Source organism: Henckelia pumila, chromosome 3, assembly GCF_033568475.1.
Source record: "Henckelia pumila isolate YLH828 chromosome 3, ASM3356847v2, whole genome shotgun sequence".
NCBI classification, from domain to species: Eukaryota; Viridiplantae; Streptophyta; class Magnoliopsida; order Lamiales; family Gesneriaceae; genus Henckelia; species Henckelia pumila.
The window spans coordinates 155025858-155046798 of NC_133122.1; the positions used below are offsets into that span (position 1 = coordinate 155025858).

At 36.4% G+C, this 20941-nt stretch overlaps 2 protein-coding genes across 2 annotated transcripts; both read left to right on the forward strand.

Annotated features, from left to right (window-relative positions):
- The first annotated feature begins 17949 nt into the window (after positions 1 to 17949).
- Positions 17950 to 18961, forward strand: LOC140889779 (uncharacterized). Its single transcript, XM_073297505.1, has 3 exons — positions 17950 to 18123; positions 18262 to 18381; positions 18758 to 18961. Exons 1-3 carry the CDS (start codon positions 17950 to 17952, stop codon positions 18959 to 18961), a joined length of 498 nt encoding a protein of 165 aa, XP_073153606.1.
- Positions 18962 to 20249: 1288 nt separating this feature from the next.
- On the forward strand, positions 20250 to 20642 carry LOC140889780 (uncharacterized). Its single transcript, XM_073297506.1, has one exon. It carries the CDS (start codon positions 20250 to 20252, stop codon positions 20640 to 20642), a length of 393 nt encoding a protein of 130 aa, XP_073153607.1.
- The last annotated feature ends 299 nt before the right edge of the window (positions 20643 to 20941 follow it).

Consider the following 20941-nt stretch of genomic DNA (forward strand, 5'->3'; position numbering starts at 1 on the left):
TTAATTAATGATAATTCAGATTCAGTTTATACACAAATTATTGAAAATTTTCTCAAGAATTTATTCAAAGCTTTACTTTGTTTTTCAAATCAAACTTTTTCCAATTTAATTACCTGGAAGCGTTTGTCGAATGATTTCTCACCAAAGATTGTCAGATACAAGTTATCTGAAGATTTTCTTTGGTTTCAATTGTCGTGATTTCTGTTGTTAATCGTTTCGTTGATTAAAGGTGAAAATCCAAAATTTTATCAATTTTACTTGTTTCAATGATTCGGCAAAACTTTGGATCTTTTGTTTATTTATTAGAGGGTGCGATTCAGATTTGTAATTGTTCTTGCTAATCTTACACATCAAGATTCATATCATTTGGTATCAAAGCCAATGTTTTGAATGAAGTAAGTATCCTATCTACATCTAGATCTGTTCTTCGTATTCTTTGTGTTCTTCATTCTTCATCCATTGCTCTTCATCTGAGTCTATTCTTTTCCAAATTTTAAATTCATTTTTGTCAAACTTGTTATCCAAGTCTCGTGTCTTGTGCTAAAAGTTATAATTTAAAAAAAAAAAAGAAAAAAAAGAAAAAAAATCGGTCAAAAAAAATATTGAAAGGACCAAAAATCTGAGAAAAAAAAGTGAAGAAAAGTATCTTGTGGCCAATTCATTTGCCTTTGTTCATTATTGGGCGCGAGTCAAAGTCAATTTGTCTATAAAATTTCTTGCTTGTTTTAGTAAATCTTTGTTGGTCAATTTTCAAGCATCTAAAATTTTTTAAAATTGAAGGTTTCAATTTTATTCTACAAAGCAAAGCCTCTCCATAAATTAGAGTGAAAAAAAGGAGTGATTGAGTGATTCGTTTGGAGTGAATTGTGAGAACTTGTGTGAGAAAATTTATTACTAACTATTTTCTTGCAGGTACCATGAATCCTAATAAAGATGTTAGTGAAAGTGTGAACCAAGGAATTTACAAAGTTCAAATGGAGGCATTGATGGGGCAGTTGACTAGGGTGATGAGGTCAGAGTTGGAGCCCATTCATGAGCGGATGAGTAGATTGGAGGAGAGTAGTGGTAGTGAAAAAAAATAAAAATATGAAGGGAAATGATTTTGAAGATGATGAGGAGAGTTTTGATAAGAATTCGGATGGGAAGAGAAGAGTACATGGGAGTAGACATAGGCGAGAAGCGGTGCGTGAAAAATATACGGAGGGCTGTAAGGAGGATGGGAATATTAGTAGCATTAAAATGAAAATTCCAGCGTTTCATGGAAAATCTGATCCGGAAGCGTATTTGGAATGAGAGAAGCATATGGAGTTTGTGTTTGATTTCTATCACTATTCTGATCTTAAGAAAGTGAGGTTGGTAGTGGTTGAGTTTGTAGACTATGCGTTAATCTGGTGGAATCAATTAGTGACCACTAGAAGGAGGTGTGGAGAGCCGCCTATTGAGACGTGGGAAGAGATGAAGTGTGTCATGAAGAAGCGGTTTGTGCCTAACCATTATTATCGTGATATGTACAGGCGATTACAAACTTTGAAGCAGGGTCCAAGGAGCATGGAGGATTACTACAAAGAGTTGGAGACCACGATAATTCGAACCAACATTGAGGAGGATAATGAAGCTACAATGGCCCGGTTTTTGTGCGGTTTGAATAGAGAAATACAAGACCGACTGGAGCTTCGTCACTATTTTGATTTGGATGAGATGGTGCAGACGACCATGAAGGTGGAGCAGCAGCTTAAGAGAAGAGAAGCTGGCCAATTTCCTTTAGGTGGAGGATCGACTACGTCTTGGCATCCAAACATTGTAAAACGGGAGGACAACAGGCCGATGTCCAAACCAAAATCTGACACCAAATTGGAGGCACCAAAGAAAATGGTTAAAGGTACATCTGAAACTTCTAATACTCGATCTAGGGATATTAAATGTTTTAGGTGTCAAGGTATTGACCATATTTCTAGCCAATTCCCAAAAAAAAAATTTATGATTATTAATTCTTGTGGTGATGCGGAGTCTGAAAGTGATGGGGAAAATTATGATGGTATGCATGCGTTGGTAGATCCTGATGATGAGGATGAGTTTGGGGCTGTTGTTGGTGAATTATTAGTAAGTAGGAGGGTGTTACATGCACAACCTAGAGAGGAAGAGGAGAGTCAGAGGGAAAACCTTTTTTAGACTCTTTATTTTGTGAATGGGAAGGTGTGCAGTCTTATTATTGATAGGGGTAGTTGCACCAATGTAGCGAGTTGCGAACTTGTGGAAAAATTGGGGTTGCCTCTTTTGAAGCATCCTCAACCATATAGGTTGCAATTGTTCAATGATTGTGCGGAGGTGAGAGTTAATAGGCGAGTTGTAGTGCCATTTTCTATTGGCAAATATTTTGATGAGGTGTTGTGTGACGTAGTCCCTATGCAAGCGTGTCATATTTTATGGGTAGACCATGACAATTTGATAGGAGGGTGGTTTATGATGATTTTAAAAATAAATATTCTTTTGTAATGAACAAAGAGTCTATTGTATTGTTGCCTATGACTCCAAAGCAAGTGTTGGAGGATCAAATGAAAAAGAAAAAGAGAGATGAGGCAAAAAAAAAATGATAAAAAAAGTGAGATGGCCTTAGAAAAAAATAATGAAAAAAAAGAGATGAAAAAAAAATTGAGCAAAAAATAGGCTGAAAAAATATATATATAGGCCAATAGAGTGAGTTGAGAGATGTTATGCGTTCCCATTTCCACTTGTGTTGATGTTTTATAAGGAGATACTACTTAGCACAAGTGATATAGCCAGAGATCTTCCGAGCGTTGTTATTTTTCTATTGCAGGAATTCGATGATTTATTTCCGGAGGAGCTACCTCAAGGATTACCACCTTTGAGGGGGGTTGAACACCAAATCGACTTGGTACCCGGGAGTGCATTGCCGAATCGTCCAGCCTATAGAAGCAATCCGGAGGAAACTAAGGAGTTGCAACAACAGGTAAGTGAGCTTTTAGATAAAGGTTTTGTGCGTGAGTCGATGTCACCATGTGCAGTTCCTGTGTTGTTAGTACCTAAGAAAGATGGTTCTTGGCGTATGCGTGTGAATTGTAGAGCTATAAATAACATTACCATCAAGTATAGGCATCCTATTCCTAGACTAGATGATATGTTAGATAAATTGCATGGTGCTTGTATGTTTAGCAAAATTGATCTGAAAAGTGGTTATAATCAAATTAGGATGAGAGAGGGAGATGAGTGGAAAACAGCATTTAAAACAAAGTGTGGGTTGTATGAATGGACGGTTATGCATTTTGGTTTGAGTAATGCACCTAGTAATTTCATGCGTTTAATGAATCATGTTTTGCGTGCATATATTGGAAAGTTTGTGGTTGTTTATTTTGATGATATATTGATATAACAAAAACTTAGATGATAATGTGGAACATTTAAGAGTTGTTTTAATCACATTGCATGCTGAACACTTATATGCTAACCTGAAGAAATGTGTGTTTTGTACAAAAGAACTCGTGTTTCTTGGTTTTCTTGTGAGCTCACAAGGTGTGAGAGTTGATGAAGAAAAGGTAACTGCTATTCGAGATTGGCCAATGCTTACTTATATTAGTCAAGTTCGAAGTTTCCATTGCCTTGCGAGTTTTTACAGGAGGTTCATGAAGGATTTTAGCACATTGTCGCCGCCCATGACTGCGGGTATAAAGAAAAATGTTCCATTCCATTGGGGCGATGAGCAAGAGAAGTCATTTAATATTATTAAGCAAAAATTAATTAATTCTCCTTTACTTGTTTTACCTAATATGTTTGAAATTGAATGTGATGCATCAGGTGTAGGGATTGGAGGCGTTTTGACGCAAGGGGGGAAGGCCAGTGGCGTACTTCAGCGAGAAGTTGAGTGCAGCGTCTTTGAATTATCCTACCTACAACAAGGAGTTCTATGCGATGGTAAGGGTACTCGAAACATGGCAGCATTAATTGAGGCCAAAAGAGTTCGTGATTCATACGGATCATGAGTCCTTGATGTGATGGTATTTTCCTATGTTTGATTGAGTTAATTTGTGATGATTAGGTGTATTTTGATTGATTAAATTCATTTTATAGTTCCTAATCATGGTATGTGATTTGATATAGGAAAATAGAAGAATGGAGCTAAGGAATGGAAGGAAAGAGCGAGATAAGAGACGAATTACGAAGCAGCAATGGTCATAAAATCATTTTTAATTTTAGATAAAACCAAATCCGATCTCCACTGTTCATAATAACGTTCAGGATGTTTTGAAGCAGCTGTCCAAATTTCAGCTCAATCCGACGACTAGATCTTCATATATGAAATTTTCAAATTCATTGCTCGCTGGGAAAAAAATCTGCTCGCTCGATCCGCAAAGTTTAACCGATCGATCTGTGCCAAGAATTGTGAAAACAGAAGGTTGTCAAAAGTATTCTTGCTCGACCGGTCAATATTTACCGATCGAGCGAGATATCGGGCGCAGGAAAAAAATAAAATTTCGGGATTTTAAAACTCTTATTTTGCGGGCTTTATTTCGTGGGCTTTCAAGACCATATAAATAGGATCTTTAGACGCAAAAGAGAGGGGGATCATCAGAGGCAGAGAGGAGACGGTTGAAGACGGAAGAACACGCTTAGGCTAAGTTTTATCTTTCTTGATCTTAGATTTTATTCTTCTAGGTTTTAGTACTTGGTTGAGGAATTCGAACCCTTGAGTTATTTTATTTGTGAGATTCAGTTTTCTATTGTTTAATTCCAAATTGCGTATCAAGAGTTGTTTTGGATTGATTGTCATGCTTGTATGTGAGATTTTCGGATTGGCCATATTAGGATTTCACTAAACAATCTATAGCTAAATTAGAATTCAAATTCGTAATTGTTTGAACCATATAATTTGCGAAGCAACTGCGTTTAATATTTTCTGCTGTTGAATTTGTTAAATTTTAGGAACAACAATTGACAGGCTAAATACATCCGCTGGTGCATGTGTTGTTTAGATTCATATATTTCACTTATATGAATGCTACCTAGATTTAAATCTAGATCGCTGGTATTTGGGTTGATATATTGGTAAGGGTTAATCTATAACGCTGGTGTCTAATTAACTAAGATTAAGGTGAAACAAGAATTAGATTTTCAATGGTGAATATTCAATGAAAATTAATTATTTTTAGAGAATCGATGATCGAGTGAATGATTTCAAGGTTGTAGTGGACCGATATCAAGTCTCGTTAATTTATTGATCTTCCTTATTTTAATTTTTTCATAGTAGTTAATTAAAAAATCTAAAATCCCCTTTTATTTATTTCTAGTATTTTTAAGAACACAAATAAATTTTACTTTCCTCGTGGGAACGATCCCTACTTTCGCTACTACATGTTTATTTAGTTAATCTGAGTTGGGTTAATTTGGGCGCGACACGACTAAACGCTATCAAATTTTGGCGAGGTTGCTGGGGAAGACGTTTAATTTATTTGTGTTTTTTTTTTATTTATTTTTTCACCGTTTTTTTTTTCAGTTTTTGCAAGATTTGTTGTTGTGTAATATTTCGAGATGTCAAATCGACAAGTATTCACAAGTTTTATCTAGCAACACGGAAAGCCTTTCTACGCAGCATGGGAGAGATTCAAGGATTTAGCGAAAATCTTCCGGTTTCATGATTTTTTTAATTGTTCTCCCCTTACATTTTTTCTTGATGGTTTGGATGCAGTGACAAGAAGATGGGTAATTGAAGGAGCTTTCGCAGCCGGTAGTTCATTATTTTGCCGAGATGATGATAGTCTGGTGCATCTGTTGGATGATATGGCAGAATTTGACTATTACTGGTATTGGGATCTTACACACACGGATTTTACAGACCAACCATTCGAGCTTCAAAGGGATGAGGGAAGTTGTTCTAAATTGGTCTTACATCCGCTAGAGGATATTATGAGCAAGCTTGTGGCATCAACTGAGGAAGCTATAGAAGATCTAAAAAATTCTAGATGTCACCTTGTGGAGCACATAGAGAATATCAAGAGATCAATCTTTCATGAACACAGAGAATAGGAAGTGGAGAAAGATAGTCAAGCAGTGACCAACCCGATTTGGTTCAATGATGATGACTCAGAGAACCAGGATTGGGAGTGTGAATCAAATCATGCTGAAGATTTAGAGGCGTTTGAGTCTTCTCTTCTTATTGAACTGCAGTCGAAAGATGTTATGGAAGAAATAGGATATGATGGAAATATTTTGTCACTCGAGTTTGAGGATGACAGAGTTCAAGAGTCTATCGATTTGAGCTCATCGATAGTATTATCATACACACATCCCCAAAATCCTTCTTTTCCATCAATACCAGTTTCAAAAGATGTTGGCTTCCAAGAGCTCACCGAGACGTTATCTTCCCATGTTTACCAGCCGCTATGGAGTGTTGCTGCGGTGACGAGCTTTAATTGTTTACATCTAGCCAAGCTTGAGGGAACATGAAACAAAGACCCATTTGTAGTGTCATATGACACTTACTTTGGGCGTCAGCCGCTCTTTGAGGAGTGCTTCTGAGGGTCAAGCTGAAGACTGAACATCAAGCGCTGCTTAGAAGGCAACCCAAGGGGGGTATTCTCTTTTGTTTCTTTTATTTTTTTTGTTTTATTTGTTTTTATTTTATTTTTTTGCGTTTTTACTTACATTGGGGACAATGTACAATTTTAAGTATGGGGGAGAGGACTTATCCAGTCATTGAGAGAATTTAGCCGATTTTTGAAAAAAAAATAAATTAAGAGCTCATAGTTTGTAATGAATTTGACTGTTGAAAATCACTAGCCTATGATGATATCTAATTGATGATATGCATGCTTTTGAAAATAGATGATTTGCTAACCCTGGAACACTTTGATCTCCAATGCAAATTAGATTTTGATATGGTTCTTGAATATTTTAAGCACGCATGTTTAACCGGTGAAGTGTAGTGATGTATTAGATATTGTGGATGTCTGTTGGACCATTGCACGACAATAGGTGTTTGTGGAACATGATAGTTCTTGATTTTTGATGATTTCTTTGATGTGACATATACAATCTTGGGCGCACCGTTAAAATTTTTTTTTTAAAACGTTTATAAAAATGCAATTAACTCCATCCGGGTTGCGAGCAAGATGATTGAAATCCTAATCGTCTTGTTTGTGGCTATGTATGCGGATTAAATGGGGTTAAACTTTTGAAAAAAATTTAATTAACAATTCCATCCGGGCTTGGAATGTGAATAAAATTATATTCACTATTTCATAGCTAAGTTTGCGGATTCCATGGGATTGTAGTTCCATCCGGGCTATAGACGAGGAGATTGAAATTCGAATCCTATCTAGTTATATCTAAGTCTGCGGGTAATTATTGGGACTTCAAAATTATCAGGTGCAAAATCCGATGGTGCGTAATTTTATCTCAAGAGAGTTGTGTTATGTTGAAGTATTGTTGAGAGGAGAGTTCTTGGTTGTGAGACTTGCAATGAATTGTTTTAGGTCAGTGAACAGTCTTGAGACTTTATCTTTTGAAGTTGCATGTAATTGGGGTAACATGGCACACACACACGTTCGGGGCTATATCTCTAGTTGAAATGTCTGGATATTGCACTTGTTCCATTGTTAGCATTTTAACGTCTTTCTTGATCATGCATTGAGTTACTTGCTGAGGCGCAAATGTGAAGATCATGGTTATTTTTGTTATGAATTATGAGTTCAAACTTATTCTTGGTTTTGTGTTGCTCGAGGGCGAGCAAAGATTAAGTAGGGGGAATTTGATGTGATGGTATTTTCCTATGTTTGATTGAGTTCATTTGTGATTATTCGGTGTATTTTGATTGATTAAATTCATTTTATAGTTTCTAATCATTATATGTGATTTGATATAGGAAGATAGAAGAATGTAGCTAAAGAATGGAAAGAAAGAGCGAGATAAGAGACGAACTACGAAGCAGCAATGGTCAGAAAATCATTTTTAATTTTAGAAAAATCAAATCCAATCTCCATCGTTCAGAAAGAAGTTCAAGATATTTTGAATCAGCTGTCCAAATTTCAGCTCAATCCGATGGCTAGATCTTCGAATATGAATTTTTCAAAATCGTTGCTCGCTGGGAAAAAAAGCTGCTCGCTCGATCCGCAAAGTTTAACCGATCGATCACTGCCAAGAATTGTGAAAACAGAAGGTTGTCAAAAGTATGCTCGCTCGATCGGTCAATCTTTACCGATCAAGCGAGATATCAGGCTCAGGAAAAAAATAAAATTTTGGGATTTTAAAACTATTATTTTGCGGGCTTTATTTCGTGGGCTTTCAAGACCATATAAATAGGATCTTTAGACGCAAAAGAGAGGGGGATCATCAGAGGCAGAGAGGAGACGGTTGAAGACAGAAGAACACGCTTAGGCTAAGTTTTATCTTTCTTGTTCTTAGATTTTATTCTTCTATATTTTAGTACTTGGTTGAGGAATACGAACCCTTGAGTTATTTTATTTGTGAGATTCAGTTTTCTATTGTTTAATTTTAAATTGCGTATCAAGAGTTGTTTTGGATTGATTGACATGCTTTTATGTGAGATTTTCGGATTGGCCATCTTAGGATTTCACAATACAATCTATAGCTAAATTAGAATTCAAATCCGTAATTGTTTGAACCATCTAATTTGTGAAGTAACTGCGTTTAATATTTTCTGCTGTTGAATTTGTTAAATCGTAGGAATAACAATTGACTAGGCTAAATACATCCGCTGGTGCATGTGTTGTCTAGATTCATCAGTTTCACTCATATTAATGCTACCTAGATTTAAATCTAGATCGCTGGTATTTGGGTTGATATATTGGTAAGGATTAATCTAGAACGCTGGTGTCTAATTAACTAAGATTCAGGTGGAACAAGAATTAGATTTTCAATGGTGAATATTCAATGAAAATTAATTATTTTTAGAGAATCGATGATCGATTTAATGATTTCAAGGGTGTAGTCGACAGATACCAAGTCTCGTTAATTTATTGATCTTCCTTATTTTAATTTTTGCATAGTAGTTAATTCAAAAATCTAAAATCCCCTTTTATTTATTTTCAGTATTTTTAAGAACACAAATAAATTTCATTTTTCTCGTGGGAACGATCCCTACTCTCGCTACTACATGTTTATTTAGTTAATCTGAGTTGGGTTAATTTAGGCACGACACGACTAAGCGCTATCAGTCCTTGAAGCATCTTAAGGGGAAGCAAAAGTTGAATAAAATACATGCCAAATGGGTAGCGTTCGCGGAGACTTTTTCTTATGTAATCAAGTATAAACAAGGTAAATAAAATGTAGTGGCGGATGCGTTGTCACAAAGGTACGTGCTCTTAAGTAGTTTAGATTCTATGTTTTTGGGATTGAGCTTGTGAAAGAATTGTATGTGAGTGATGTTGATTTTGGTGAGATTTATGCGTCATGTATGCGTGGTCCAAAGGATAAATTTTACTTGCATGATGGCAATTTGTTTAAAGAGGATAAATTGTGTGTTCCTAAGTCTTCAATTAGGAAGTTACTTGTTAGGGAATCACATAATGGTGGTTTAATGGGGCTTTTTGGTGTGGCTAAGACATATCAAATTTTGCATGAACATTTTTATTGGCCGCATATGAAGCATGATGTTGAGAGAATGTGTGAGCGGTGTGTGACTTGTAGGAAGGCAAAGTCTAGATCACAACCACATGGGTTATATACTCCACTTTCAGTAACTAATTAACCATGGGTAGATATTTTTATGGATTTTGTTATTAGGTTACCGAGGTCTAAGAAGGGGAGAGATTCTATCTATGTTGTTATTGATAGGTTTTCAAAGATGGCACATTTTATTGCTTGTCATAAATCGGATGATACTTCTCATGTTGCAGATTTGTTCTTTAATGAAATTGTGAGATTGCATGACATGCCTAGGAGTATTGTGTCTGATAGGGATACTCAGTTTTTAAGTTACTTTTGGAAAACATTGTGGTGTAAACTTTGAACTAAGTTGTTGTTTTCTACTAGTTGTCATCCACAAACTGATGGCCAAACTGAGGTAGTTAATCGAACTTTAGGGACATTGTTGTGCTCCATCATTAAAAAAAACTTGAAAACTTGGGATGAGTGTTTGCCATTTTTGAATTTGCTTATAATCGTAGTGTGCATTCTACTACAAATTATTCACCTTTTGAAATTGTTTGTGGTTTTAACCCATTGACTCCGTTGGATTTGATGTCGTTACCTATGAGTGAAAGGGTTAATATGGATGGGAAGAAGAAAGATGAATTTGTGAGAAACTTGCATGAGAAAGTACGTGAGAATATCGAGAAAAAGAATTTGCAGTATACCAAGCAAGCGAACAAGGGAAGAAAGAAGGATGTCTTTGTACCCGGTGATTGGGTTTGGTTGCATTTGAGAAAAGAGCGTTTTACGAAGAAGAGACATCAAAGTTGTTACCTCGATGAGATGGTCATTTTCAAGTTTTGGAGCGGATTAATTACAATGCCTACAAACTAGATCTGCCAGGTGAGTATAATGTGAGTACTACATTTAATGTTTCTGACTTATCTTTGTTTGATGTAGGTAACGAATGAGATTTGAGGACAAATCATTTTCAAGAAAGGAAGGATGATGCGATCATGGACAGTTCGCATGTGGATCGAGTGGCAAGGGGAGTTCGAGATCCACTAGAGTTGCCACGTGGTCCAATAATGAGAAGCCGAGCTAACAAATTCAAGAAGATACTTCAAATTTTGATGATTAATTATCAAGATGGAATGGGAGCACTTGAAGATCAATTTGGGAGTTGCCTATGCGTCCTTGAAGTGTTAGAAGTCAAAAGGAATGAAGAAAATAAAATTCGAACAGAAGGATTCTCGCCCGAGCGCACTATTCTTCCGCTCGAGCGAGCCCCTTAAATTTTTTGGGCAGAGGATTTCTCGCTCGAGCGAGGGTTGTGTCCGCTCGAGCGAGTGAGTTTTACTGGGAATTTACACACATTGAGTGTGTTTGTGTGTGTACGTGGGTTTTTGATAATTTTTGCCTATTTTGAGTATTTTAGACCTACTAAGAAACTTTATAGATGATATCTCTTGATATCTTTGATATAATTTTGCATTATCTTTTATTTTTTATTTTAAACTATAAATACTTTGGTTATTTTTCATTAATAATAATTCAGATTCAGTTTATACACAAATTATTGAAAATTCTCTCAAGAATTTTATTCAAAGCTTCGCTTTGTTTTTCAAATCAAACTTTTTCGGTTTAATTACTTGGAAGCATTTGTCGATTAATTTCTCACTGAAGATTGTCAGATAGAAGTTATCTGAAGGTTTTCTTTGGTTTCAATTGTCGTGATTTTTGTTGTTAATCGTTCCGTCGATTAAAGGTGAAAATCCAAAATTCTATCAATTTTACTTGTTTCAAAGATTGGGAAAAACTTTGGATCTTTTGTTTATTGATTAAAGGGTGCGATTGATGGGCATGTTTGTGTTGCATATTTTATTATCATTTTATTGTCATTTACGCGTGCATTCATTTGTTTTAATTAAGTTTTTGTTGGTTTTTCATACATCGTGTCTACATTACACGCTACCGTGTTTATTGTGTAGGACGTAGTGTTTTGTCGAGGAAAAGATGGAAAAGCTATTGTGCAAGAATAAATTACGGAGCAGCAATGATCCGAAAATCATATTTAATTTTATAGAAATCAAAATCCGATCTCCACCGTCCAGAATAAAGTTCAAGATTTTTAAAACAGCTGTCCATATTTCAGCTCAATCCGACGGCTAGATCTCCAGATATAAATTTTTCAAAATCGCTGCTTGCTGGGAAAAAAGCTGCGCGCTCGAGCGCACGAACTTGTGCGCCCTAGCGCGCCTATTGAAAAATTTGAGGCAGTAAGTTGGATGTTTTGTGCGCGCTCGATCGCACGTACTCGTGCGCTCGAGCGTACCGACTTTTCCGAGAAATCTGTTTTAATTAGGAAACTTTCTTGGGAAGGACTCTAGTCTTTAAATACATCATATAACTTGAAAATTACGATCTTTTGGAGTAGATTTTAATTCTTCTTGTTTTTATTCTTGGTTGAGGAAGACGAACCCTTGAATTTATTTATCTTGTGAGATTAAGATTTTCATTGTTTGATTTTTATCGAGTATCAAGAGTTGTTCTGGTTTATTTCATGCTTGTGTGTTTGATTATTAGATTGATCACTTGATAATTCTTTCGTACAATCTACCGCTAAATTAGAATTCAAATCCGTAATTGTTTGAATCATCTGATTTGTGAAGCAACTATGATTAATATTTTCCGCTGTTGAATTTGTTAAATCGTAGGAACAACAATTGATTAGGATAAATACAACCGCTGGTGTTTGTGTTGTCTAACTTCATTAGTTTTACTCATTTGAATGCTACCATGAGTTCAAATCTAGATTGTTGTTATCGGGTTAATTTATTGGTAAGGGTTAATTTAGAATTTTGTTTTCTGATTAGCTAAAATTAAGGTGAAACAGGAATTAAATTTTCAATGATGAATATTCGATGTGAATTAATTATTTTTAGGGAATCGATGATCGAGTGAATGATTTCAAGGGTGTAGACCGATACCAAGTCTCGTTATTTATTTGATCTTTCTTATTTTAATTATTGCATCGTAGATTTTAATGTTCCAAATTCCTTTTTATTTATTTTTCAGTATTTTTAAGAACACAAATAAATTTCACTTTTCTCGTGGGAACGATCCCTACTCTCGCTACTACATGTTTATTTAGTTAATCTGAGTTGGGTTAATTTGGGCGTGATACGACTAAGCGCTACCAAATTTTGGCGCCGTTGCCGGGGAAAATCATTTAATTTATTTGTGTTCTTGTTTTTGTTTCTTTGTTTTTTTTATTATTATTCCTCCTAGTGCTACTCTGGTTTGTCCATGCGTGCAGGTGAATCTTCAGAAGAAGAAGAATTTTCATACGACCCAGAGATAGAAAGAATTTTGCTTAGGAGAAAGGGGATTCTTGCGGTGTAATACTTTGAGATGTCAAATCGACAAGTATTAGCAAGTTTTATCCAGCAACACGGAGAGCCATTCTACGCAGCATAGAAGAGATTCAAAGATTTAGTAACCATCTTTCGGTATCATGATTTTTCTAACTATTCTCTCCTTACATATTTTCTTGATGGTTTGGATGCTGTGACAAGAAGATGGTTAATTGATGGAGCTTTCACAATCGGTATTTCAATATTTTTCCGAGATGATGATACCATGAGACTCCTATTGGATGATATGGCCGAGTTTGACTATTACTGGTATTCGCAATCTCAATACCCAGATTTTACAGACCAACTATTCGAGCTTCAAAAGGAGTAGGGAAGTTTTTCGCAGTTGAACTTACATCCGCTGGAAGATATCATGAGCAAGCTTGTGGCATCGACTGTGGAAACTGTAGAAGATATTAAAAAGTCTAGATGCGACCTTTTGAAGAAAATAGAGAATATCAAGAGATCAATCGTTCATGAACACCGAGAACAGGAAGTGAAGCAAGATACTCAAGCAGTGACCAACCCGATTTGGTTCGATGATGGTGCCTCAGAGAACCAGGATTGGGAGTGCGAATCAAATCATGCTGAAGATTTAGAGGCGTTTGAGTTTTTTCTTCTTATTGAACCTCAGTCGGAAGATGTTCTAGAGGAAATAGCGTATGATGGAAATATGTTACCACTTGAGTTTGAGGATGACGGAGTTCAAGAGTCTATCGATATGAGGTCATCGATAGTATTATCTTACACACATCCCCAAGACCTTTCTTGTCCATCAGTACCAGTTTCAAAAGCTTTTGGTTTCCGAGAGCCCGCAGAGATGTTCTCTTCCCATGTTTACCAGCCGCTATGGAGTGTTGCTACGGTGACGAGCTTTAACTGTTTATATCTAGCCAAGCTTGAGGGCTTATGGAACCAAGACACATTTGTGGTGTCATATGACACTTATTTTGGGCGTCAGCCATTCTTTGAGAAGTGCTTCTGAGAGTCAAGCCGATGACTGAAAATCAAGCGCTGGCTGGGGGGGCAACCCAGTGTCTTTTTCCTTTATTTCAATTTTTTTTTGTTTTTGTTTTTTTTTTGTTTTGTTTTGTTTTGTTTTGTTTTGTTTAGTTTTGTTTTTTGTTTTATTTTCTTTGTTTTCAGGAGCCTAACCGCCCCATCTGCGGACCAATTGTCAATATGAGTCTCTCATTATTTATCCTGAGGCCAAAGAGGACGACAATGCCAACACTTGAACCAGGGGAGTTCTGTTTTAATTTTGCATATTGTTATCATTTTTTTATTTGTGTTGTGTGTTGTGTGTTGTGTTTTTAGTGCTAGAGCATTGAGGGCAATGCTTTAGATAAGTATGGGGGTGGTGCATTCAGTATTTGGTATTTTGTCTTGCATTTGTTTTTGTTTCGTATTTGCATATAGTTCATAAATTGTTTCATGTGTGTTTTGTGTGCATAAGTAAAGGATGATTTCTAGCCGTTCTAGCCTATGATGAGATAGTTGAAAAATTATGAATTTTTGAAAAAAATTTACCCTTGATTGGATATGAGAAACCGGAGGTTTTTTGTTGAATATTTTAAGCACGCATGTTTAACCGGTGAAGTGTAGCGATGTATTAGATATCTTGGATGTCTGTTGGACCATTGCACGACAATAGGTGTTTGTGGAACTTGATAGTGCTTGAATCTTGATGATTTTTTTTGATATGGCATACACTTTCTTGGGCGCACCTTAAATGTTTTTGTTTTATGAAAAAGAGAAACAAATTTTTGAAAACCAATTAACTCCATCCGGGTTGCGAGCGAGATGTTTAAAATCCTATTCATCTTGTTGGTGGCTAAGTATGCGGATTACATAGGGTTAATCTTTTGAAAAAAAAAAAGAAGACTTTAATTCCATCCGGACTATAAGTAAGGAATTGAAATCCTAATGCCCTTGCTTATGGTTAAGTCTGCGGGTAAAATGAGATTAAATAATTTTTGAAAATGTTTTGAAATCACGATTCCATCCGGGCTTGGAATGTGAATGAAATTCTATTCACTATTTCATAGCTAAATTTGCGGACCTAATGGGATTGTAGTTCCATCCGGGCTATAGACGAGGGGATTGAAATTCGAATCCTATCTAGTTATAGCTAAGTACGAGGGTAATTATTGGGACTTTTAAAAAAAAATATCGGGTGCAAAATCCGACGGTGTGTAATTATTCTCAAGGAAGTTGTGTTGTGTTGAAGGATTGTTGGGAGAAGAGTTCTTGATGGTGAGGCTTGCATTGAATGTTATATGTCGGCGAACAGTCTTGAAACTTTGTTCTTTTGAAGTTTCATGTAACTGGGGTAACATGACACACACACACGTTCACATTCGAATGCAGGTGTATCATTGATGATTGAGGGTAACTATAAACTTGTTTTAGATGAAAGTGGTTTTCTCTGAGGCTATGATATGCGTGATTCGTCCTTGCTTATGTGTTTGTTCTGTTTCATTTTGTTTTTGCATAACTAGCTCGAGGGCGAGCAAGGATTAAGTGTGGGGGTATTTGATGGGCATGTTTGTGTTGCATATTTTATTATCATTTTATTGTCATTTGTGCATGCATTCATTTGTTTTAATTAAGTTTTTGTTGGTTTTTCATACATCAAGTCTACATTACACGCTCCCGTGTTTATTGTGTAGGACGTAGCGTTTTGCCGAGGAAAAGATGGAAAAGCTATTGCGCAAGAATGAATTACGGAGCAGCAATGATCCGAAACTCATATTTAATTTTATAGAAGTCCAAATCCGATCTTCACCTCCCAGAATAAAGTTCAAGATGTTTTGAAGTAGCTGTCCAAATTTTAGCTCAATCCGATGGCTAGATCTCAGGATATGAATTTTTCAAAATCACTGCTCGCTGGGAAAAAAGCTGCGCGCTCGAGCGCACGAACTCGTGCGCTAGCCTAGCGCGCCTTTTGAAAAATTTGAGGCAGTAAAATGGATGTTTTGTGCGCGCTCAATCGCACGTACTCGTGCGCTCGAGCGTACCGACTTTTCCGAGAAATCTGTTTTAATTAGGAAACTTTCTTGGGAAGGACTCTAGTCTTTAAATACATCATATAACTCGAAAATTACGATCTTTTGGAGTAGATTTTAATTCTTCTTGTTTTTATTCTTGGTTGAGGAAGACGAACCCTTGAATTTATTTATCTTGTGAGATTCAGATTTTCATTGTTTGATTTTTATCGAGTATCAAGAGTTGTTCTGGTTTATTTCATGCTTGTGTGTTTGATTATTAGATTGATCACCTGATAATTCTTTCGTACAATCTACCGCTAAATTAGAATTCAAATCCGTAATTATTTGAATCATCTGATTTTTGAAGCAACTATGATTAATATTTTTTGCTGTTGAATTTGTTAAATCGTAGGAACAACAATTGATTAGGATAAATACAACCGCTGGTGTTTTTGTTGTCTAGCTTCATTAGTTTTACTCATTTGAATGCTACCATGAGTTTAAATCTAGATTGCTATTATCGGGTTAATTTATTGGTAAGGGTTAATTTAGAATGTTGTTTTCTGATTAGCTAAAATTAAGGTGAAACAGGAATTAAATGTCCAATGATGAATATTCGATGTGAATTAATTATTTTTAGGGAATCGATGATCGAGTAAATGATTTCAAGGGTGTAGTCGACCGATACCAAGTCTCGTTATTTATTTGATCTTTCTTATTTTAATTCCTGCATAGTAGATTTTAAAGTTCAAAATTCACTTTTATTTATTTCCAGTATTTTTAAGAACACAATTAAATTTTACTTTCCTTGTGGGAACAATCCCTACTCTCTCTACTACATGTTTATTTAGTTAATCTGAGTTGGGTTAATTTGGGCGTGATACGACTAAGCGCTACCAGCGATTCAGATTTGTAATTGTGTTTGCTAATCTTACACATCAAGATTCATATCAAGGTACCTCGCTATGCGAAGTTTTTGAAGGAATTGTGCACTTTAAAGAGGAAACAGACGTTGAAGGGATGTCAAAAAGTGGGATTGGGTGAAAATGTATCTGCTGTTATCCAAAGGAAACTGCCTGCAAAATGCAAGGATCCAGGTATGTTCTCTATCCCATGTACAATAGGGGATGTTAGATTAGAAAAGACCATGTTAGATCTAGGAGCATCGATCAATGTTATGTCGTATTCTATTTATGCATCTTTGAATCTTGATCCTTTAAACAAAACTGGAATTGTCATACAATTAGCTGATAGGTCTAATGCATCCCTAGGGGAGTGGTAGAAGATGTGTTAGTGCAAGTGAATAATTTGGTATTTCCTGCTGATTTTTATGTGCTGGACATGAAAAATGGTGATCACAATAGTCAAATTCTGTTAGGTAAACCATTTTTGAAAACGTCGATGACTAAAATTGATGTTCACAGTGGCACACTTACTATGGAATTTGATGGTGATGTTGTAAAGTTTAATATTTATGATGCCATGAAATTTCCTAACAATGATGATTGTGTATATTCTGTTGACATTGTGGATTATTTGGCACAAGAATGTTTTGAGCAGGCAGGAAAAGATGAGCTAGAGGTGGCTATTATAGCACCCATTCAGCAGGATCAGGTAACCTTGCTTACATCTCTTTACCAATTTCTAATACTCGGCATCTTCCATCCGTTTTGTAGGAACCAGTTATTGAGCTGAAAACATTGCCCAAGCTTCTTAAATATGTTTTTCTTGGAGAAGGAGAAATATTGCTAGTTATCTCTCTAGCAGTTTGGACGCCGAACAAGAGGAGCAACTTGTCAAAGTTTTAAAGATGAAATAAACAGCTATAGGATGGACCATTGCAGATATCAAGGGAATCAGCCCTTCTACGTGCATGCATAGGATTTTGATGGAGGAAGGAGCAAACCCTCGCGTCAGCCGCAAAGAAATTTGAACCCACCTAGATGGAGGTGGTGAAGGCCAAAATTCTTAAACTCCTTGAAGTTGGAGTAATTTATCCAATCTTTGACAGTGAGTGGGTTAGCCCGGTCCAAGTGGTTCCCAAGAAAATTGGGATTACTATTTTGAAAAACAAGGATGACAAATTGGTTTCCACCCGCATTCAAAATGGGTGGATGGTTTGTATAGATTACAGAAAATTGAATGCTGGAACCCGAAAGGACCATTTCCCTTTGCCCTTTATTGATCAAATGATTGAAATATTAGCATGTCATTCTTATTATTGTTTTCATGATGGATATTCTGGTTATTTTTAGATTGCAATTGCACCAAAAGACCAGGAGAAGACGACATTCACTTTCCCGTTCGGCACCTTCGCGTATCGACGTATGCCCTTTGGACTATGCAATGCACCGACCATATTCCAATGGGGCATGGTTAGTATTTTATCTGATTTTATTGAGCACATCCATATTCCAATAGGGCATGGTTAGTATTTTATCTGTTTTTATTGAGCACATCTTAGAAGTTTTTATGGATGATTTTGCTGTCTATGGTGATTCATTCGAGAAATGCTTGTCTAGCCTAGCTCTTGTCCTTAAGTGGTGTGTCGAAACCAACTTGGTTTTAAATTCTGAAAAATGTCATTTTATGGTTGGGCAATGTATTGTTTTGGGTCAAGTCGTCTCATCTAAGTGAATTTAGGTAGATAAAGCAAAAATTGATATTATTCAGTCTTTACCTAATCCCACTTGTGTGCAAAAAGTGCGCTCTTTTCTTGGCCATGCAGGTTTTTACAGGAGATATATTCAGGACTTCGCCAAGATCGCATCTCCCATGTGTAAGCTGTTGCAGAAAGATGTTCCATTTGAATTTGATGTGCCATGCAAAGCGTCGTTTGACAAACTTAAGGACTCATTGACTTCGGCACCAATCATCCAACCACTGGACTGGAGCAAACCGTTTGAATTCATGTGTGATGCTAGCAACTACACGGTAGGAGCGATATTGAGATAGAGAGTTGGGAAAGAATCGCATGCCATCTACTACGCCTCACGAATTTTGAACGATGCCCAACGGAATTATTCCACCACTGAGAAGGATCTCGTAGCTGTAGTTTTTGATTTAGAAAATTTTTTTTCTTATTTACTTGGCGCTAAAGTTATTGTTTATTCTGATCATGCAACTCTTCGTTTTCTGATGGCAAAGAAGGAGGAAAAGCCAAGGTTGATAAGAGGGATACTGCTCTTGAGAGAATTTGATGTGGAAATCAAGGATAAAAGAGGAACAGAGAATCGAGTAGCTGACCACTTGAGCCGTCTTGTTCACATTGATGAGGAGCTGAGCTTACAAGAAGAATTTCCTGATGAACAACTATTTTCGGTGAGCACAGCATTACCCTGGTATGCACATATAGTAAATTATTTAGTTACTAATGAGTTTCTCTATGAATTTTCCAAAGCGCAAAGAGATAAGGTCAAAAGCGATGCTAAGTACTTTGTGTGGGATGACCCATACTTGTGGAAACACTCTGCTGATCAAGTCATACGAAGATGTGTACCTGAAAGCAAGGTAATTCCTATTCTCACATTTTTTCACTCGTATTCTTGTTGTGGGCACTTTGGAGCAAAAAGAACAGCAAGGAAGGTGTTAGACTGTGGATTTTTTTGGCCATACATATTTCGAGACGCTTACTTTTTCTGTAAGTCGTGCGCTCAATGCCAAAATACTGGTAATATATCCCAGCGAAAGGAAATGCCTCAGCAACCCATTTTAGTTTGTGAAATTTTTTATGTGTGGGGCATCGACTTCATGGGACCTTTCCCTAGTTCCCTTGTATTTATTTATATATTACTTGTTGTAGATTATGTCTCAAAATGGGTGGAAGCTAAGGCCATCCGTACGGACGATTCAAAAGTGGTTGCAGAGTTTATCAAGCACAATATTTTCTCTAGGTTTGGGATTCCAAGAGCCATCATCAGTGATATAGAAACGCATTTTTGCAACCGAACAGTGGCCAGTTTGTTGAAAAAGTACCATGTGACGCACAAGATTTCCACTGCATATCATCCACAATCCAATGGCCAAGCTGAAGTTTCGAATAGAGAGATTAAATCTTTCCTAGAGAAAACAGTGAATCCAACAAGGAAGGACTGGAGCTTGCAATTGGATGATGCTTTGTGGGCCTACAGAACTGCGTACAAGACGCCAATTGGAATGTCACCATACCGACTGATTTTAATATGCAGATGAATGAAAGTAGAGAGCATAGGAATATTCGGCTATAAAGAATTTTAATATGCAAATGAATGAAAGTGGAGAGCATAGGAAGTTGCAGTTGCAGGAGTTAGAAGAGATACGCAATGATGCATATGACAGTTCCAAGATCTACAAGAAAAATACAAAGGCCTTACATGACAAGATGATCTCCAAAAGGGAATTCAAAGTCGGTCAGAAAGTCCTTCTCTACCATTCACGACTTTGGTTATTCCCAGGTAAGTTACGTTCCAAATGGATTGGCCTTTTTGTTATTATTAATGTGTTACCTCATGGTGCAATTGAAATTCAGAGCTTGGAGACCTCCAAGATATTCAAGGTGAATGGACAAAGATTGAAACACTATTTTGAAGGAATTCAAGAGAACGAAGGAGAGTACATGCATGACCTCAAACTCGATGTTCCGCCAGAAATTAACTGAATCGCAGCATACAGTCAAGCTATAGACTGCCAATCTAGAACTAACTGGGAGGCAACCCAGTTTTATTCCCCTTTTCTTTGTTATTTAGTTTTTATTTTCGTTAATTCTAGTGTATTTTTCATTTTGTTGGACAATTTTGCGTAATTTTAAAATTTTCAAATATTTTTCAAATTTTTTTATAAAATTTTCCGCTCGATCGGTCACTTTCTACCGATCGAGCGCACATCACTATGGACTCAAAGTTTTGGACTATTTTTAGTCTCGCTTGATCGGTCTTTTTCCCCGATCAAGCAAGAAAT

What these genes read in the sequence shown, in the direction of transcription:
- LOC140889779 (XM_073297505.1), top strand. Translation starts at nt 17,950, where the DNA reads ATGGAGGTGGTGAAGGCCAAAATTCTTAAACTCCTTGAAGTTGGAGTA. An exon ending in GCATTCAAAATGGGTGGATG is followed by an intron (nt 18,124 to 18,261) that starts GTTTGTATAGAT and finishes GGTTATTTTTAG; the next exon opens with ATTGCAATTGCACCAAAAGA. An exon ending in CCATATTCCAATGGGGCATG is followed by an intron (nt 18,382 to 18,757) that starts GTTAGTATTTTA and finishes AGATATATTCAG; the next exon opens with GACTTCGCCAAGATCGCATC.
- LOC140889780 (XM_073297506.1), top strand. Translation starts at nt 20,250, where the DNA reads ATGAATGAAAGTGGAGAGCATAGGAAGTTGCAGTTGCAGGAGTTAGAA.